Source organism: Hypanus sabinus, chromosome 26 (assembly GCF_030144855.1).
Source record: "Hypanus sabinus isolate sHypSab1 chromosome 26, sHypSab1.hap1, whole genome shotgun sequence".
NCBI classification, from domain to species: Eukaryota; Metazoa; Chordata; class Chondrichthyes; order Myliobatiformes; family Dasyatidae; genus Hypanus; species Hypanus sabinus.
Window position 1 is genome coordinate 33,334,789 of NC_082731.1, and position 19,886 is coordinate 33,354,674.

At 50.9% G+C, this 19,886-nt stretch overlaps 1 protein-coding gene across 1 annotated transcript in view; it reads right to left on the minus strand.

Moving 5' to 3' along the window:
- LOC132381740 (uncharacterized) overlaps positions 1-19,886 on the minus strand; it is a 168,146-nt gene that overhangs the window by 128,647 nt on the left and 19,613 nt on the right. Inside the window, exon 6 of the mRNA XM_059951312.1 lies at positions 16,420-16,516. Within this exon, the coding sequence (XP_059807295.1) occupies positions 16,420-16,516 (97 nt within the window). The remainder of the gene's footprint in view (positions 1-16,419; positions 16,517-19,886) is intronic.

Genomic DNA, 19,886 nt, shown 5'->3' on the forward strand with positions numbered 1-19,886 from the left:
TGAGTGTGGAGGGTCGGGGTTCAGATGCCATTGTCCCGGTACTTTCCTGTGAGTGAGGGGGGGCAGCGATCTGATGACATTGCCCCTGTCCTTTCCTGCGAGTGAGAGGGGTGTGGTTGGGGATCTGATGCCATTATCTCTGTCCTTTCCTGTGAGTGAGGGGGTTCGGGGATCTGATGCGATTGTCCCTGTCCTTTTTTGTGAGTGAGGGTGTAGGGGATCTGATACCATTGTCCCTGTCCTTTCTTGTGAGTGAGGGATGGGGGATCTGATGCCATTGTCCCTGTCCTTTCCTCTGAGTGAGGAGGGTCGGGGATCTGATGCCATTGTCTCTGTCCTTTCCTGTGAGTGAAGGGGGGGGGTCAGGGAATTGATGCCTATGTCCAGGTCCATTCCTGTGAATGAGGGGGGTCAGGGACCAGATGTCATTGTCCCTGTTCTTTCCTGTGTGTGAGGGGGGTCAGGGATCTGATGCCATTATCTCTGTCCTTTCCTGTGAGTGAGGGGGGTCGGGGATCTGATGCCATTCTCCCTGTCCTTTCCTGTGAGTGAGGGGGGTCGGGGATCTGATGTCATTGTCCCTGTTCTTTCCTGTGAGTGAGGAGTGTTGGGGAACTGATGCCATTGTCCCTGACCTTTCTTGTGTGTGGGGGGGGGGGGGGTCCAGGATCTGACAACATTGCCCCTGTCCTTTCCTGCGAGTGAGAGGGGTGGGGTTTGGGATCTGATGCCATTGTCCCTGTCCTTTCCTGTGAGTGAGGGGGGTCGGGGATCTGATGCCATTGTCCCTGTCCTCTCCTGTGAGTGAGGGGGGTCGGGGATCTGATGTCATTGTCCCTGTCCTTTCCTGTGAGTGTGGAGGGTCGGGATTCAGATGCCATTGTCCCGGTACTTTCCTGTGAGTGAGGGGGGTCAGGGATCTGATGCCATTGTCCCTGTCCTTTCCTCTGAGTGAGGAGGGTTGGGGATCTGATGCCATTGTCTCTGTCCTTTCCTGTGAGTGAGGGGGGTCAGGGATCTGATGCCATTGTTTCTGTCCTTTCCTGTGAGTGAGGGGGGTCAGGGATCTGATGCCATTGTTACTGTCCTTTCCTGTGAGTGAGGAGGGTCGGGGATCTGATGCCATTGTCCCTGTCCTTTCCTGTGAGTGAGGGGGTTCAGGGATCTGATGCCATTGTCCCTGTCCTTTCTTGTGAATGAGGTGGTAGGGGATCTGATGCCATTTTCCCTGTCCTTTCTTGTCAGTGAGGGGGTCGGAGATCTGATGCCGTTGTCCCTGTCTTTTCCTGTGAGTGAGGGGGGTCAGGGATCTGATGCCATAGTCTCTGTCGTTTCCTGTGAGGGAGGGGGTCGGAGTTCTGCTGCCATTATCTCTGTCCTTTCCTGTGTGTGAGGGGGGTCAGGTATCTGATGCCATTATCTCTGTCCTTTCCTGTGCGTCAGGGGGTCGGGGATCTGATGCCATTGTCTCTATATTTTCCTGTGAGTGGGTGGGGTTGTCGGGGATCAGATGCCATTGTCCCTGTCCTTTCCTGAGAGGAGGAGGGTCAGGGATCTGATGCGATTGTCCCTGTCCTTTCCTGTGAGTGTGGAGGGTCGGGGTTCAGATGCCATTGTCCCGGTACTTTCCTGTGAGTGAGGGGGGGCAGCGATCTGATGACATTGCCCCTGTCCTTTCCTGCGAGTGAGAGGGGTGTGGTTGGGGATCTGATGCCATTATCTCTGTCCTTTCCTGCGAGTGAGGGGGGTCAGGGATCTGATGCCATTGTCCCTGTCCTTTCTTGTGAATGAGGTGGTAGAGGATCTGATGCCATTTTCCCTGTCCTTTCTTGTCAGTGAGGGGGTCGGAGATCTGATGCCGTTGTCCCTGTCTTTTCCTGTGAGTGAGGGGGGTCAGGGATCTGATGCCATAGTCTCTGTCGTTTCCTGTGAGGGAGGGGGTCGGAGTTCTGCTGCCATTATCTCTGTCCTTTCCTGTGTGTGAGGGGGGTCAGGTATCTGATGCCATTATCTCTGTCCTTTCCTGTGCGTCAGGGGGTCGGGGATCTGATGCCATTGTCTCTATATTTTCCTGTGAGTGGGTGGGGTTGTCGGGGATCAGATGCCATTGTCCCTGTCCTTTCCTGAGAGGAGGAGGGTCAGGGATCTGATGCGATTGTCCCTGTCCTTTCCTGTGAGTGTGGAGGGTCGGGGTTCAGATGCCATTGTCCCGGTACTTTCCTGTGAGTGAGGGGGGGCAGCGATCTGATGACATTGCCCCTGTCCTTTCCTGCGAGTGAGAGGGGTGTGGTTGGGGATCTGATGCCATTATCTCTGTCCTTTCCTGTGAGTGAGGGGGTTCGGGGATCTGATGCGATTGTCCCTGTCCTTTTTTGTGAGTGAGGGTGTAGGGGATCTGATACCATTGTCCCTGTCCTTTCTTGTGAGTGAGGGATGGAGGATCTGATGCCATTGTCCCTGTCCTTTCCTCTGAGTGAGGAGGGTCGGGGATCTGATGCCATTGTCTCTGTCCTTTCCTGTGAGTGAAGGGGGGGTCAGGGAATTGATGCCTATGTCCAGGTCCATTCCTGTGAATGAGGGGGGTCAGGGACCAGATGTCATTGTCCCTGTTCTTTCCTGTGTGTGAGGGGGGTCAGGGATCTGATGCCATTATCTCTGTCCTTTCCTGTGAGTGAGGTGGGTCGGGGATCTGATGCCTTTCTCCCTGTCCTTTCCTGTGAGTGAGGGGTGTCGGGGATCTGATGCCATTCTCCCTGTCCTTTCCTGTGAGTGAGGGGGGTCGGGGATCTGATGCCATTCTCCCTGTCCTTTCCTGTGAGTGAGGGGGGTCGGGGATCTGATGTCATTGTCCCTGTTCTTTCCTGTGAGTGAGGAGTGTTGGGGAACTGATGCCATTGTCCCTGACCTTTCTTGTGTGTGGGGGGGGGGGGTCCAGGATCTGACAACATTGCCCCTGTCCTTTCCTGCGAGTGAGAGGGGTGGGGTTTGGGATCTGATGCCATTGTCCCTGTCCTTTCCTGTGAGTGAGGGGGGTCGGGGATCTGATGCCATTGTCCCTGTCCTCTCCTGTGAGTGAGGGGGGTCGGGGATCTGATGTCATTGTCCCTGTTCTTTCCTGTGTGTCAGTGGGGTGGGGATCTGATGACATTGCACCTGTCCTTTCCTGCAAGTGAGAGGGGTGGGGTTGAGGATCTGAAGCCATTGTCCCTTTCCTTTCCTGTGGGTGAGGGGGTTCAGGGATCAGATGCCATTGTCCCTGTCCTTTCTTGCGAGTGAGGGGGGTCAGGGATCTGAAGCCATTATCTCTGTCCTTTCCTGTGACTGAGTGGGTTGGGGATCTGATGCCATTGTCCCTGTCCTTCCCTGTGTGTCAGGGGGTTGGGGATCTGATGGTATTGTCCCTGTCCTTTCCTGTGAGTGTGGGGGGAGGCCGTTGGGGACCTTAAGCAATTGTCCATATCCTTTCCTGTGAGTAAGGGGGTTCGGGGATCTGATGCCATTGTCCCTGTCCTTTCTTGTAAGTGAGGGGGTAAGGGATCTGATGTCATTGTCCCTGTCCTTTCCTGTGTGGGATGGGGGTCAGGGATCTAATGCCAATGTCCCTGTCCCTTCCTGACAGTGAGGAGGGTTGGGGATCTGATGCCAATGTCCCTGTCCTTTCCTGTGAGTGAGAGGGGGGGTTGGGGATCTGATGCCATTGACACTGTATATTCCTGTGAGTGAGGTGTTCGGAGATCTGATGCCGTTGTCTTTGTCCTTTCCTGTGTGTGTGGGGGGGGGGGGGGGTCAGGGATCTGATGCCATTATCTCTGTCCTTTCCTGTGCGTCAGGGGGTCGGGGATCTGATGCCATTGTCTCTATATTTTCCTGTGATTGAGGGGGGGGGGGTTAGGGATCTGATGCCATTTTCCCTGTCCTTTCTTGTAAGTGAGGGGGTAAGGGATCTGAAGTCATTGTCCCTGTCCTTTCTTGCGAGTGAGGGGGTTCGGGATCTGATGCGATTGTCCCTGTCTTTTCCTGTGAGTGAGGGGGGGGTTAGGGATCTGATGCCATTGCCCCTGTCTTTCCCTGTGTGTGAGGGGGGGGGTCAGGGATCTGATGCCATTGTCCCTGTCCTTTCCTGTGAGTGAGGAGGGTTGGGGATCTGATGCCATTGTTACTGTCCTTTCTTGTGAGTGGGGGGGTGTCCAGGATCTGATGACCTTGCCCCTGTCCTTTCCTGCGAGTGAGAGGGGTGGGGTTGGGGATCTGATACCATTGTCCCTGTCTTTTCCTGTGAGTAAGGGCTGTCGGGGATCTGATGTCATTGTCCCTGTCCTTTCTTGTGAGTGAGGGGGTTGGGGATCTAATGACATTGTCCCTGTCCTTTCCTGACAGTGAGGAGGGTTGGGGATCTGATGCCATTGTTACTGTCCTTTCCTGTGAGTGAGGTGTTCAGAGATCTGATGCCATTATCTCTGTCCTTTCCTGTGTGTGGGGGGGGGGGGGTCAGGGATCTGATGCCATTATCTCTGTCCTTTCCTGTGTGTGAGAGGGGTCAGGGATCTGATGCCATTGTCCCTGTTCTTTCCTGCGAGTGAGAGGGGTGTGGTTGGGGATCTGATGCTATTGTCCCTGTCCTTTCCTGTGTGTCAGGGGTGTGGGGATCTGATGACATTGCACCTGACCTTTCCTGCGAGTGAGAGAGGTGGGGTTGAGGATCTGAAGCCATTGTCCCTTTCCTTTCCTGTGAGTGAGGGGATTCAGGGATCAGATGCCATTGTCCCTGTCCTTTCCTGAGAGTGAGGAGGGTCAGGGATCTGATGCCATTGTCCCTGTCCTTTCCTGTGAGAGAGTGGGTTGGGGATCTGATGCCATTGTCCCTGTCCTGTCCTGTGAGTGGTGGGGTCAGGGGTCTGAAGTCATTGTCCCTGTCTTTTTTTGTGAGTGAGGGGGTTGGGGATCTGATGCCAGTGTCCCGGTCCTTTCCTGTGAGTGAGGAGGGTTGGGGATCTGATGCCATTGTTACTGTCCTTTCCTGTGAGTGAGGGGATTGGGGATCTGATGCCATTGTCCCTGTCCTTTCTTGTGTGTGTGTGTGGGGGGGGGGGGTCCAGGATCAGATGACATTGCCCCTGTCCTTTCCTGCGAGTGAGAGGTGTGGGGTTGGGGATCTGATGCCATTGTCCCTGTCCTTTCCTGTGAGTGAGGGCGTCGGGGATCTGATGCCATTGACCCTGTCCTTTCCTGCGAGTGTGCGGGGAGCGGGTTGGGATCTTAAGCCATTGTCCATATCCTTTCCTGTGAGTAAGGGGGTTCGGGGATCTGATGCCATTGTCCCTGTCCTTTCTTGTAAGTGAGGGGGTAAGGGATCTGATGTCATTGTCCCTGTCCTTTCTTGCGAGTGAGGGGGTTCGGGATCTGATGCGATTGTCCCTGTCTTTTCCTGTGAGTGAGGGGGGGGGTTAGGGATCTGATGCCATTGTCCCTGTCTTTTCCTGTTTGTGAGGGGGGGGGGTCAGGGATCTGAAGCCATTGTCCCTGTCCTTTCCTGTGAGTGAGGAGGGTTGGGGATCTGATGCCTTTGTCCCTGTCCTTTCTTGTGAGTGGGGGGGTGTCCAGGATCTGATGACCTTGCCCCTGTCCTTTCCTGCGAGTGAGAGGGGTGGGGTTGGGGATCTGATGCCATTGTCCCTGTCTTTTCCTGTGAGTAAGGGCTGTCGGGGATCTGATGCCATTGTCCCGGTCCTTTCCTCTGTGTGAGGGGTGTCAGGGATCTGATGACATTGCCCCTGTCCTTTCCTGCGAGTGAGAGGGGTGGGGTTGGGGATCCGAAGCCATTGTCCCTGTCCTTTCTTGTGAGTGAGGGGGTTGGGGATCTAATGACATTGTCCCTGTCCTTTCCTGTGTGGGATGGGGGTCAGGGATCTAATGCCAATGTCCCTGTCCCTTCCTGACAGTGAGGAGGGTTGGGGATCTGATGCCAATGTCCCTGTCCTTTCCTGTGAGTGAGAGGGGGGTTGGGGATCTGATGCCATTGACACTGTATATTCCTGTGAGTGAGGTGTTCGGAGATCTGATGCCGTTGTCTTTGTCCTTTCCTGTGTGTGTGTGGGGGGGGGGGGGGTCAGGGATCTGATGCCATTATCTCTGTCCTTTCCTGTGTGTGAGGGGGGTCAGGGATCTGATGCTATTATCTCTGTCCTTTCCTGTGTGTGAGAGGGGTCAGGGATCTGATGCCATTGTCCCTGTTCTTTCCTGTGAGTGAGGGGATTCAGGGATCAGATGCCATTGTCCCTGTCCTTTGCTGAGAGTGAGGAGGGTCAGGGATCTGATGCCATTATCTCTGTCCTGTCCTGTGAGAGAGTGGGTTGGGGATCTGATGCCATTGTCACTGTCCTGTTCTGTGAGTGAGGAGGGTCGGGGATCTGATGCCAGTGTCCCTGTCCTTTCCTGTGAGTGAGGAGGGTTGGGGATCTGATGCCATTGTTACTGTCCTTTCCTGTGAGTGAGGGGATTGGGGATCTGATGCCATTGTTACTGTCCTTTCCTGTGAGTGAGGGGATTGGGGATCTGATGCCATTGTCCCTGTCCTTTCTTGTGTGTGTGTGTGCGGGGTCCAGGATCAGATGACATTGCCCCTGTCCTTTCCTGCAAATGAGAGGTGTGGGGTTGGGGATCTGATGCCATTGTCCCTGTCCTTTCCTGTGAGTGAGGAGGGTCGGGGATCTGAAGCCATTGTCCCTGTCCTTCCCTGTGAGTGAGGGGGGTCGGGGATCTGATGACATTGCCCCTGTCCTTTCCTGCGAGTGAGAGGGGTGGGGTTGGGGAGCTGAAGCCATTGTCCCTGTCCTTTCCTGTGTGTCAGGGGGTTTGGGATCTGATGCCATTATCTCTGTCCTTTCCTGTGAGTGAGGGGGTTCGGGGATCTGATGACATTGTCCCTGTCCTTTCCTGCGAGTGAGGGGGGTCAGGGATTCTGATGCCATTGTCCCTGTCCTGTCTTGTGAGTGAGGGGGTAGGGGATCTGAAGCCATTGTCCCTGTCCTTTCCTGTGGGTGAGGGGGTCGGGGATCTGATACCATTGACCCTGTCCTTTCCTGCGAGTATGGGGGGGCGGGTTGGGGATCTGAAGCCATTGTCCCTGTCCTTTCCTGTGTGTCAGGGGGTTGGGGATCTGATGCCATTATCTCTGTTCTTTCCTGTGAGTGAGGGGGTTCGGGATCTGATGCCATTTTCCCTGTCCTTTCTTGTCAGTGAGGGGGTCGGAGATCTGATGCCGTTGTCCCTGTCGTTTCCTGTGAGGGAGGGGGTCGGAGATCTGATGCCAGTACCTCTGTCCTTTCTTGTGCGTCAGGGGGTCGGGGATCTGATGCCATTATCTCTGTCCTTTCCTGTGCGTCAGGGGGTCGGGGATCTGATGCCATTGTCCCTGTCCTTTTCTGTGAGTGAGCGGGGTCGGGGATCTGAAGCCATTGTCCCTGTCCTTTTCTGTGAGTGAGCGGGGTCAGGGATCTGATGCCATTGTCCCTGTCCTTTCCTGTGAGTGAGGGGGTGGTCGGGGATTTGATGACATTGCCCCTGTCCTTTCCTGCGAGTGAGGGGGTGGGGTTGGGGATCTGATGCCATTGGCCCTGTCCTTTCCTGTGAGTGGTGGGGTGGGGAGGTTCGAGATCTGATGTCATTGTCACTGTACTTTCCTGTGAGTGAGCAGTGTCGGGGATCTGATCCCATTGTCCCTGTCCTTTCCTGTGAGTGAGGGGGTTGGGGATCTGATGCCATTGTCCCTGTCCTTTCTTGTGATGAGGGGATTGGGGATCTGATGCCATTGTCCCTGTCCTTTCCTGTGAGTGTGGGGGATCAGGGATCTGTTGCCATTGTCCCTGTCTTTTCCTGGGAGGGAATAGGGGATGGTTGGGATTTGCAAGTTTTGCTTCTTTTTCTTTTTCCTACCAGGTGGGGTGGGTGGGTACAGTAGATGTCTTTTCTTTCAACAACCTGCGATGCAGCATCAGTAACTCTTGGAGACAGGTGGAGAACGCTAGGCTTTTATTAGCAGCAAACAGAGCACGGCATCTCGAAGTCTGAGGGGGGAGCAGTGCCTCCAATCGCCTTTGTACAGGAGTCTGTGGGAGGAGCCACAGGAGAAGCCAGCACAGGGGCGTTTGCAGACAGGTATACATAGTTTACCACAACCTGTATTTCGTTGCTCTCTGGAGAAGACGAATATCAGAGTTGTATTGTACATGCATTCTTAAAATGAACTTTTGAGCATAATCAAAGACGACACACCCCTGACATTCTCATTCTCTCCCAAGGCCAATAGATAAAAAGCCTAAAAGTACCTACCCCAGTCTCAAGAACAGCTTCTGTCCCTCTGTCATCAGACTCACGAACAGATTTCTTGGACAATACGATGGACTCAGCCTCACAATCTATGGTACCCTCTTAAGATCTTGTTTTTAATCATGTACCTGCGCTGCACTTTCTCCTAAGCTGGTACAGTTTATTCTGCATTGGTTATTGTTCTATCCCAGTGCACTGTGTGATGATCTGATCTGCATGAACAGTGTGCAAAACCAGCTTCTCACTGCATCTCGTTGCCCGTGACGAGAATGAACCAACACCATTGTAGAAAATCCAAGGTACAACCATCAACACAGGAACTTGGCTGGTGCAACTCACTGATTATTGCATTTGTGTGATTGGCCATTCGTCTTTTGGATCATGGGACACCATTCATCGTCGATCCTGACTGTCCGTGAGAAGATGGGGGGGAGGTGTGGTGAGCTGACTTCCTGAACTACTCCAGGCCATCTGGTGAAGCTGCTGTTGGGGAGGGAGGTTTGGAGACAGAGAAGGAACGTTGACATGTCAGGACAATGTGGAGGGGAAATCTGTTGAGTGGGTGGGGTTAAGGGGTGGATCGTTCCCATGGCCTTTCTTCTCCCCCTTGCTGGCAGAAGAGGTCACAGGATACAAGAGGGAGAATTCTGGGTTGACCTTGGCAGGGATGCTTTAAGATGCCAGGAGTCAAGTCCCTGGCCACAGGATCCCAAGCATGTAACCTGTTACATTCGAAGGACGCTGGCCTGGAATATTGCTTCTGAATGCCAGCAGGGAGGAGGACTACCACCACTTCCCAGGACCAAGGGATGGCGCCCTCTAACAACACGGGCTATTCCATCGCAGGTCCCGAACCGGACGTGCTCTCCAGCCTGTCCCAGTCCTGCTGGCTCTCCCTCCGGCTCAGGAATAACAGAACCGTCGCTGGGAGATTTCCCCAGCCGTCAAGTAGCTCGGCGCTCTCTCCCTCTCAGATGGAGAGCTGCAAACACAGCTCCCCCTCTAGGATCTCCTCGTCCAACCGCACCGAAGGGGCGGACCCCCATCAGGGGCGTCTCCACTCAGGCTGAATGCCCTCTTACATGGGGAGAGTAGTGGGGAGGACAGCTTCTCCTTCTCAACCCTTGCCTCGTCTCATTTCTACCATCAGGGAAGAGGTACAAGAGCCTGATGATGCACTCTCAAGGTTTTAGGAACAGCTTCTTCCCCTCTGGAATCAGATCTCTGAATGGTATATGAACGTCCCCTCACTATTTTGATCTTTTTTTGATCTTTTTTTAATATATTTCTTACCGTAACTTGTCAATTTTTACATACTGCACTGCTGCCACAAAACAAATTTCACAACATATAACAGTGATAATAAACTGATTCTGAATTCTGAATCTGCAGCAGCTCCTTTTCACCTTCTCCAAGCTCTGATCAGCTCCTCACCCACACAATTCACAGCGGCCAATTAACCCACCGACCTGCACGCCTTTGGGATGCAGGAGGAAATTGGTTTACCCACGGAAACCCACACGGTCTCAGGCAGAACATGCAAACTCTGCATAGACAGCACCAGAGGTATTGGCTGTGGTGCCACGAGGTAGCAGCTTTATCAGCTGCACCCACCATAGGTCGGTACACACAGTAACAGGCCCTTCAGATCACTGTTCATGTCAAACTTTTTGTTCATCTACAGTAATTCCATTTCTTTCTATTCTTTGCCTGTTTACAGAACTGTGCAAAAGAAAACAAATTTCACAACATATGTGAGTGATGATAAACCTGATTCTGATATGGGTCACTATTGTGGACCGAGAGTGGAAAGGGGGCAGGGAAAGGGGAATCATGGTTGGGAAAAGGGGAAGGGAGAGGGGAGGGGGAAGGAAGCACCGGAGAGCCATTCTGTAATGAGCAACAAACTAATTGTTTGGAATCAAATGACTTTGCCTGGTGTCTCAGGACTGGGTGTGTCTGTACCCATCCCCAGCACACCTTCTCTGCCACCTGTCCCACACCTCTCCCATGGCACACCACCCTCGTCATTCCCAACATCCTTTGCTCCCGCCAGATTTACAAACTTGCTCTCCGCTCCATGTCAACAAATACTGTACTGTGCAAAAGTTTCAGGCACCCTAGCTATAAATCTGTTCCCAAGACTTTTGGGGAGTCTCAATGGTTCCTAAATTCATGACTATATCTGATTCCACCAGCTCCTTTGGTAGTGAGTTCAGATATCAACAACTCTGTAATATAACACCCTCCCCCAAAAACTCCCCCCTCTTAGCTGAAACCCATGCCCTCTTGCTTTAATACCTGTCTTGGGGGTAAAAAAGTCTGACCCTACCCTATCTATGCCCTCATAACTTCCAACATCAGATCTCCTCTCGGTCTACTTCGCTCCTGGGAAAATGGTATGAACATCAATTTCTCCTCCTGGTGAACAAATTACACCCCCTCCGAAATCTATTCTACTCTCTGACCTTTCACTTCATCTCGCCTGCTTTCCCCGGGGTCCTCTCCTCCATCCCTTTCTCCCATGGTCCACTCTCCTCTCCTATCAGATTCCTTCCTCTCCAGCCCTTGACCTTTCCTGCCCACCTGGATTCACCAATCACCATCCAGCTTGCCACCTTTCCCCTCCCCCCCCACCCTTTTTATTCTGACATCTTGCTCCCTTCCTTCTCAGACCTGATGCAGGGTCTAGGCCCGAAACATCGACTGTTTATTCTTTTCCACAGATGCTGCCTGACCTGCTGAGCCCCTCTTGGCATATTTTGTGCATTACCAGAGAAAACAAATTCAGCCTATCCAAACCCTCCCCATTAGTAAAGACTTCCAATCCTAGTAACATCCTGGTGAGTCGTCCCTGCACCCTCCACAGCGCAACCACTTCCTCCCTGGTGTGCGATGACCAGAAATGCACAGAGTCATCACTAAACAGTGTTTTTTCAAAGTTGCAACACAGCTTTCAAACTCCATAGGCTAGTGGGATCACTGACACGCAGTACAAAATGAGGATCTTTGATCCGCTGAGCACATGCCAACCAACAAGCATTCGTGAGACTGCTAGAACATGAATATTGCACCCGAGCTGTCTACGCAAGCCAGGCCAGTACGATATGATGAGCAGCCTCTCCCCCCTCCCCCTATGTAGCTGACGAACCCAAAGGAACGGCAGAGACCCACACAGTCTGGTACCAGCAGCATCACAGGAGCTGCCAGTCAGCACTGAACTCAACATAGGACTGCCTTAGTCACCCCAGCTCGGGATTTCTACCCCCTCGGAGTTCACTCCCGAAGCCTTCCCCATCAGTGGGTATGGCCGCAAGGTTAGAGATCAGAGATTCTCTTCTCAGAGACGAGCTGCCAACCGCGGCTGACAAACCCCATCCGCCTGGAGCAACTAGGTTTAGGGCGCTAGTAACCTGCCTTTGTTACTCCTCCTGTCAGTGGAAACAGTTATGCTGGGTTTAGCAGCTAAGCCACACGTGAAGGCCCAGAGCTAGACTAGTTGAGATGCACGCCACTGGGAGTATTTAATAGATAGTGGGAGCTTGTCCCCATTATCTCCCTGGCTATAATAACCTTAAGGACCCACCAAGCACGCATTCCTACACTAATCCCATACTATTCTTCCCACATTCCCATCAACTACCTCCACCCCCACTGTAGATTTACCCCTCTCCTAATATCACAGCAGCAAATTAACTCGCCAACTCCTACATCTGTGCGACGTGGGTGAAAACTGGAACTCCCAGTGGGAAGATTTGGCATGACATCTAAAACTTTGACAGACTTCTATGGATGTGCAATAGCTGGCTGCATCACAGCCTGGTACGGAAACACCAATGCTCTTGAACGGAAAGTCCTACAAAAGGTAACGGATGCGGCCCAGTCCGTCACGAGTAAAGCCCTCCCCACTATTGAGCACATCTAAATAAAATGCTGTCGCAGGAAAGCAGCGTCCATCATCAGGGACACCCCACACCACCCAGGACATACTTTCTTCTGGCTGCTGCCAGCAGGAAGGTGGTTCAGGAGCTTCAGGACTCACACCAGCAGGATCAGGGACAGTTATTACCCTCAACCATCAGGCTCTTGAACAAAAGGGAATAACGTCACTCAACTTTACTCACCCCATCAATGAATTGTTCCCACAACCTATGGACATGTTTTCAAGGACTCTTTACCTCATCAAGTCAACTCAAGTCAAGTCAACTTTTATTGTCATTTCAACCATAGCTGCTGGTACAGTGCATAGTTAAAATGAGACAATGTTTCTCAGGACTATGGTGTTACATGACACAGTACAAAAACTAGACTGAACTACGTAATAAAAAAAAAGAAAGATATACTAGACTACAGACCTACACTGGACTGCATAAAGTGCACAAAAACAGTACCGGCATTACAATAAATAATAAACAGGACAGTAGGGCAAGGTGTCAGTCCAGGCTTCGGGTATTGAGGAGTCTGATAGCTTGGGGGAAGAAACTGTTATAGTCTGGTCGTAAGAGCCCGAATGCTTCGGAGCCTTTTCCCAGACGGCAGGAGGGAGAAGAGATTGTATGCTGTCAATATCTATTACTTATTTATTACTGGTATTACTTATTTCTTTTTGTATTTGCAGTTTGTTGTCTTCGGGTCACTGGTTGAACACTTAAGTCGGTGCGGTCTTTCATCGATTCTCATATGGTTATTATTCTGTAGATTTATTGAATACACTTGTAAGAAAATGAATCTTAGGGTTGTATATGGTGACATATATGTACTTTGATAATAAATTTACCTTGAACTTTAAAAACCTGCACAGTTTCAGGGAGAGCATGCAAACTCCACACAGACAGCACCAGAGGCTTGCAGGTTCACTTGGGCGGTGGAATGGTGAGGCAGTAGCACTACCATATCACCCAGTCGCTGGTTAAGAACCAGATCAGCTGATGGCCACCACATTGTGGCCTATGGGAGGTGGCTGCGCACAGGAAAGTTCCCTCCACTGCTGAGGGGAAAATGGTGACCGCTCCACATACCGTACCCCCCTCCCTTGGCTGGGAAGCGCTTTCTCCAGTCGGGCAAGATGACATACAAATGTCGCGCTGCAGGAGTCAAGTAAAGAATGGGCTGTTTCAAATCCAAGTGAAGCTAGGCGCATTTTACCACAGGCCAAAAGGTCAAGAGCCACAATCAACACCTCCTTTGGAGCAGCAGGTTTCTGATCTGAACCGTTCTCATTTTCATTAGAATGCAGGCAAATGTGCTGAGAACAACAACGGCAGGCACTTCTCGGACTGAGCTGACAGCCGTCGGGAGACAAAGCCCAGCTCCTCAGCCGAAGGAGGCACGTGGCACTGCTCCTGCCTTTTGAGATCAGAGCTGCACTCGAGGGGGTGGTGGGGGCCCGGTGCCTCTGATCTGCTCTGAAGAACCGCACACGTACCTCTGCACGTTTGTGGCTGCACAGCGATGGAGGCGAGGCGTGAAGTGGCTTAAGAATGGCAGCAAGTGGGTCAAGTGGGCATTCAGCACAGTAAGAAGAGCACTCCAGTTCGACACCCCACCACACTGCACACTGCTTGCTCTCTTTTCCACCCAGTCTCCTTCCCCACCATCCTGGTGAGGACAGCTAATCGCCTTAATGAAGGAGCCGTATCGAACGCTGATTGGTAACGTGGTGACCAGGAGCGGAGCCTCTTCTCTGACATTGTCTTCAATCCCTTTATTTTACTCCAAGCAAAAGCCCTCGAGATTCTCCCCGCACTCACGTTGCTGCGCTTTCAGCCTGATCGGTTCCCACCGCATCAACTAGACGTTAGAGAAACCAAGGATAGAAGAGGTGTCACAGAATTGGGTCACTTGGTCTGAAATCTATTCCCTCTGAGCACAGCCAGGGCAACACACACTCCAATTCGCCTACCAAATGAACAGGTCTACAGCAAATGCTATCTCATTGGCTCTTCGTACAACCTTGGAACATCTAGACAGCAAAGGTGCATACATCAGGATGCTCTTTATCGACTACTGCTCAGCATTTAATACCATCAACCCCTCTGAACTAATCAGTAAACTCCAAGACCTGGGCCTCAATACCTCCCTGTGCAATTAGATCCTGGATTTCCTCACTTGCAGACCCCAGTCAGTTCTAGTTGGCAAAAAGATCTCCTCCACAATTTCCATCAGCACAGAGGCATCACAGGGACATGTGCTAAGCCCCCTGCCCTACTCACTTTACACCCATGACTGTGTGGCTGCAACACCACATACAAGTTTGCTGATGACTCCCCTGCTGTGGGCCGCACCGGAGGCAGTGATGAATCAGCATATAGGAGGGAGATTGAAAATCTGGCTTTACTTTATTGTCACCAAACAATTGATACTTACCCGGCTGTAATGAGCAAAGCCTCTGGATACCTGGTGTCAAGTTCACTGATGTTGGCACACAGTGTATTCACAGCACACTCCACGTCTGCCTGGGGGGGAATGTAGACCGCTGTCAGTATGACCGAGGTGAATTCCCGTGGCAGATAGGGACGACACTTCACTGACAGATGTTCCAGTTCCGGACTGCAGGAGCTTGTCAGTCCCACTGTGTCTGAGCACCACGCAGTGTTGATCAGTAGGCAGACCCACCTCCCTTCGTCTTGCCTGAAGATGCCATGCGGTCCATCCGATGGATCGAAAATCCCTCTGGTCCAATGGCACAGTCGGGAGTGGCAGGGGAGAGCTGAGTGGTGTAATAACAACAACCTCTCACTCTGTGTCAGCAAGACCAAGGAACTGACTGTGGACTTCAGGAGAGGGAAACCAGAGGTCCATGAGCCAGTTCTCATCAGAGGAGCAGAGGTGGAGAGGGTCAGTGACCTTAAATTCCTGGGTGCCACTGTCTCAGAGGACCTGTCCTGCACCCACCATATAAACAAAATTGCAAAGAAAGCACAACGGCACCTCTACTTCCTCAGGAGTCTGCAGAGATTTGGCATGTCATCCAAAACCACGGCCAACTTCTCTTGACGTGTGTTGGGCAGTGAGCTGACTGGCTGCATTACGGCCGGGAACGGGAACACTGATGCTGAGTGGAAAATCCTACAAAAGGTAGTGGATTCAGCTCAGTACATCACGGGTAAAGCTCTCCCTGTCATTGAGCACCTCTACATGAAAAGTTGCTGTAGAAAAGCAACATCCATCTTCAAGGATCCTCTTTTCTTGCTGCTGCCATCAGGTAGAAGGTACAGGAGCCTCAGGATTTCCACCACCAGGTTCAAGAACAGTTACTACCCCTCAACCATCAGCCTCTTGAACAAAAGGGGATAACTACACTCATTCCATTTCTGGTGTTCCCACAACCGATGGTCTCAGTTTAAGGACTCTTTATCTTGTTATTTCATGCTCTCAGTATTTATTACTAATTATTTATATTTGCATCTGTCTAGTTTGTTATGATCCTGTTTACAATTACTGTTCTATAGATTTGCTACGTATACCTGCAGAAAAAAAGAATCTCAGGGTTGTACGTGGTGACGTGCACGTTCTCTGAGAGTGTGCTCAGGTGTGGTCCAAACGGTGTTAGAACAGTTGCAGTGTTAACCCCCAGCTCGACGTACCTGGCCCAGTACATAAAACGCACAGGAGTTTCTACAGATGCTCGAAATCTTGGTTAACACACACACAAAAATGCAGGAGGAACTCAGCAAGTCAGGCAACATCTACGACTTGGAATAAACGGTCAACGTTTTGGGCTGAAACCCTTCATCAGAGCTGAAATAGAAGTGGGTAGACACTAGGAGGAGGGGGTGGGGGAGTATGAGTTAGCAGGTGACAGGTGAGACTAGGTGAGTAGCTTTCCTGGCAACCTTCAGTACATCTATGGCATCTCAAAGATGCAGGCTTAAGAATCCACCCCAGGTCTCTGTACCTACCACACCGTGCACACATGCATTTGGAGAGCCCTTCACCCGGGCTCAAAGATCCACCCCAGGTCTCTGTACCTACCACACCGTGCACAGAGCAGTGCTCAGACTTTGGCGAGCCCCTCACCAGGCTGATCCCCCTCCCACTCTTCCCTGGGGGGCCCCCGAAACCGCGCCCCACGCAAGCTTCGCGGTGACATACCTTGAGGTTCCTCATGCGTGCCGCCGAGCCGGACTTGCGGAAGATGCCCTCGGTCTCAAGGTACTGACCGAGAAAGGTGCACGCCTCCATCAGGAACCTGCCGGGTAGAGTGGAACCATCGGTATCAAAGATAAATTCCCCGACGCAAAATTAAACGGGGTCTGTTAAATAAAAACCCCGTGCCCCCACATCGTGTCCATTAGAAATTAGCTCAAAGATTGTCAAGCTGGAACAAAGCCTAAATGTAAGCACAGAGCAGCAGTGATGCCCAAGAAATAAGACAGCTGGTACATGTTGTAACCCCCGAACACTGTTTAATTTATCTTGCTTGACGTCAATATATGATGTCAAATAATAACCTGACTTTTTCCCAAATTTTTGACTTCCACATGAATTTTTTTATTAATCTATTATTCATTTATCTTGCAGTCCTTGTGCAGGATTCCCTGAAAGTTAACTGGCAGGTTGAGTCGGTGGTGGGGAAGGCAAAGGCAGTGTTAGCATTCATTCCGAGAAGGCTCGAATATAGAAGCAAGGATGGAAGGCTCTCTGAGGTATTGGTCGGACCACACTTAGAGTACTGTGAGCAATTTCGGGCATCATAGCTGAGAAAAGATGTGCTGGCATTGGAGAAGCTCCAGAGGAGGTTCTGGGAACGAAAGGGTTAATGTATGAGGAGCGTTCCATAGCTCTGGGCTTATACTTGCTGGAGGTTAGAATAATGGGGGAGGGATCTTATTGAAACATCGAATACTGAAAGGCCTAGATAGAATATGGAGATGATGTCTCCAGCAGTGGGAGTGTCTAGGGCCCGAGGGCACTGCCTCAGAGTAAAAGGATGTCCTTTTAGAATAGAGATGAGGAGGAATTTCTTCAGCCAGATGGTTGGGAAACTGTGGAATTCATTACCACAGACGTCTGCAGAGGCCAGGTCACTGGGTATATTTAAAACGGAGTTTGATAGGTTCTTGATTACAGAGAGAGGGCAGGAGAATGGGCTTGAGAGGGATAATAAGATCAGCCATGATGGAGCAGACTTGATGGGCTGAATGACCTAATTCTGCTCCTATATCTTGTTCAGATTCAGTTTATTGTCATTTAAAAACCACAAATGCAATGCAGTTAAAAAATGAGACAATGTTCCCCCAGAATGATACCACAAAGCATATGACAAAACAGACTACACCAGAAAATCTACATTATGTCTGGCAATCCCCAATCCAGAGTCCGGAGAGGCTGCTGCGTATTAATATATGCTACCATCTTAGCGCATTCCCTGGAAAAGAGCTCCAAACCCACCAGACAAAACAAGACTACCCAGGCACACCAAGTCAGGAGACCAACTCTAGCACCCAACAAACCAAAAACTAAAGCTACAAGACCTACACAAAACCACATAGTTACAACAGTGCAAACAATACCATAATTTGATAAAAAAAACAGACCATGGACACGGTAAAAATAGTCCAAAGATGTTAAAAGACTAGAAGTTCGAAAGAAACCACCACATAGTTTCCACAAGTCCTCAGGGTCCTGATAGACTCGTCATCTCACACTGGCAGCAGAAGGGAATATCCCCACTATGGGCTTCAAAGGCGCTGCCCGACTCAGCCTCGCAGACGCAGCACACAATGAAAGCTCCGTCGAACCCAGCCTTGCAGACGCAGCACACACTGAAAGCGACCTGACCGCAGCCGACTCCGAATCCGTTGAACCTCCGAGCCTCTGACCTTCCCCTCCGGCACAGCTTCTCCGAGCACCATCCTCTGCCGAGCATATTAAGATGCCCCCGCCAATGGCCACCAGCAGCGCGACCCCAAGGACTGGGGGCCTGTTCTTCTCAGCAGAGACCCGGACCTCACAGCAGCAGCAGCAACGAAGAAGGCCTTCCTGGAGATTTCCAGATGCTCCTCCGTGCTCCGACATCCATTTTTCATTAGATTAGGATAGTGCACGGCACCTCCGCTTAACAAATAACACATCAGCTCCAGAGTGGCCGCTGCGTTGCGCTGCCATCTTGAAATAAATGTTTAATTGTGTTTAAACACCACAGAAAGACAAGGATAATTAAGAGTGCAATACCAATTATTATACTGATTAGTACAATAACTAACAACTCAATTTACTTTTAACAATTAGGTTAAGGCAGTTCAGAGGCCCAGAAATTCAAAAATTAAACCTGTAGTCTCTCAGATGATAAATATTTTGTTTCCAAAATCACAAGTACTTTCTAGAGATATTATTATTTCTCTTTTTGGTCTCAGACCAAACTCCTTTCGCTCACTTTATTTCTCTTTTGGTGCTTGAACTGTCTCCAATTCGTGCTGCTCCATCGCGGTGCATTTCATTTGGAGGAGGTACGCTGTCGACGCAGGTCCCGGGAGGACCCCTGCCTCTCTACGATGGCGTGAGTGGGCAGAGGCAGGACAACGCCCAGGTGGGACTTGCCCCAAGCCTTACAAGCCAAGTGTGTCACCTTTTGTGTTTCAGCGTTGGGCGGCCCCCGAGGAGGAGTTGTGTCCAGCTCGGTGGGTTCCAAAGTGGCTAAAGATGCCTCTTCCCACGGAGGCTGAGGTGACATCCGGGGGAGGGAGTGAGCTGACGTGTTCCTTCAGTCACTCGGTCAGAATCAGATTAAATATGTCGTGAAATTTGCTAACTTTGCAGCTGTAGTACTATACAATACATAATAGAAAAAAAACTGGAATTATGGTTTATATGAACGGTGATTGATAAGTTCGTGGCCTAAGTTAGAAGGAGTCAATTTTAGAAAACCTAGCACATTTATTTTTCAACATAGTCTCCTCCTGCAATTGTACACCTAGTCCAGCGGTCGTGGAGCATACAGATCTTGGACCTCCAGAAAGTGTCCACAGCATGGGAGATTGATAAATGTGTGGTCTCAGGTAGAAGGAGATGAGTTATACAGCTCTCGTTACATGCACATATAGGTCAACTCTTTGAGTGATTATGCAGAAAGTTTGAAGTAAATAACTCATTTCCTCCTACCTTAGACCACAAACTTATCAATCACCCCTCGTATATAAATTAAATAAGTAGTGCATAAACAAAAATAAAAAGAGTAATGTGGTAGCATTCATAGTTTCAATGCCCACTCAGAAATCCGATGGCAGGAGGGAAGAAGCTGTTCCTGAATCACTGAGTGTGTGACTTCAGGCTTCTGTACCTCCTTCCTGGTGGTAGCAATGAGAAGAGAGCATGCCCCAAGAGGTGGGTGTCCTTAATGATAGGCGCTGCCTTTAAGAGGCATCGCTCCTTAAACATGTCTTGGATACTACGTTGGCTAGTGCCCATGATGGAGCTGACTAATTTTACAGCTGTCTGCAGGTTGCTTCAATCCTGTGCCGTAGCCATGTGCTCGGGTCCAGATTCAGGGGGAAACAGAAGCCAGGAGAGAGCCATGCATGGAAAGAGGCCCTTTGGCCCAAGTGTTCCATGCTGACCAA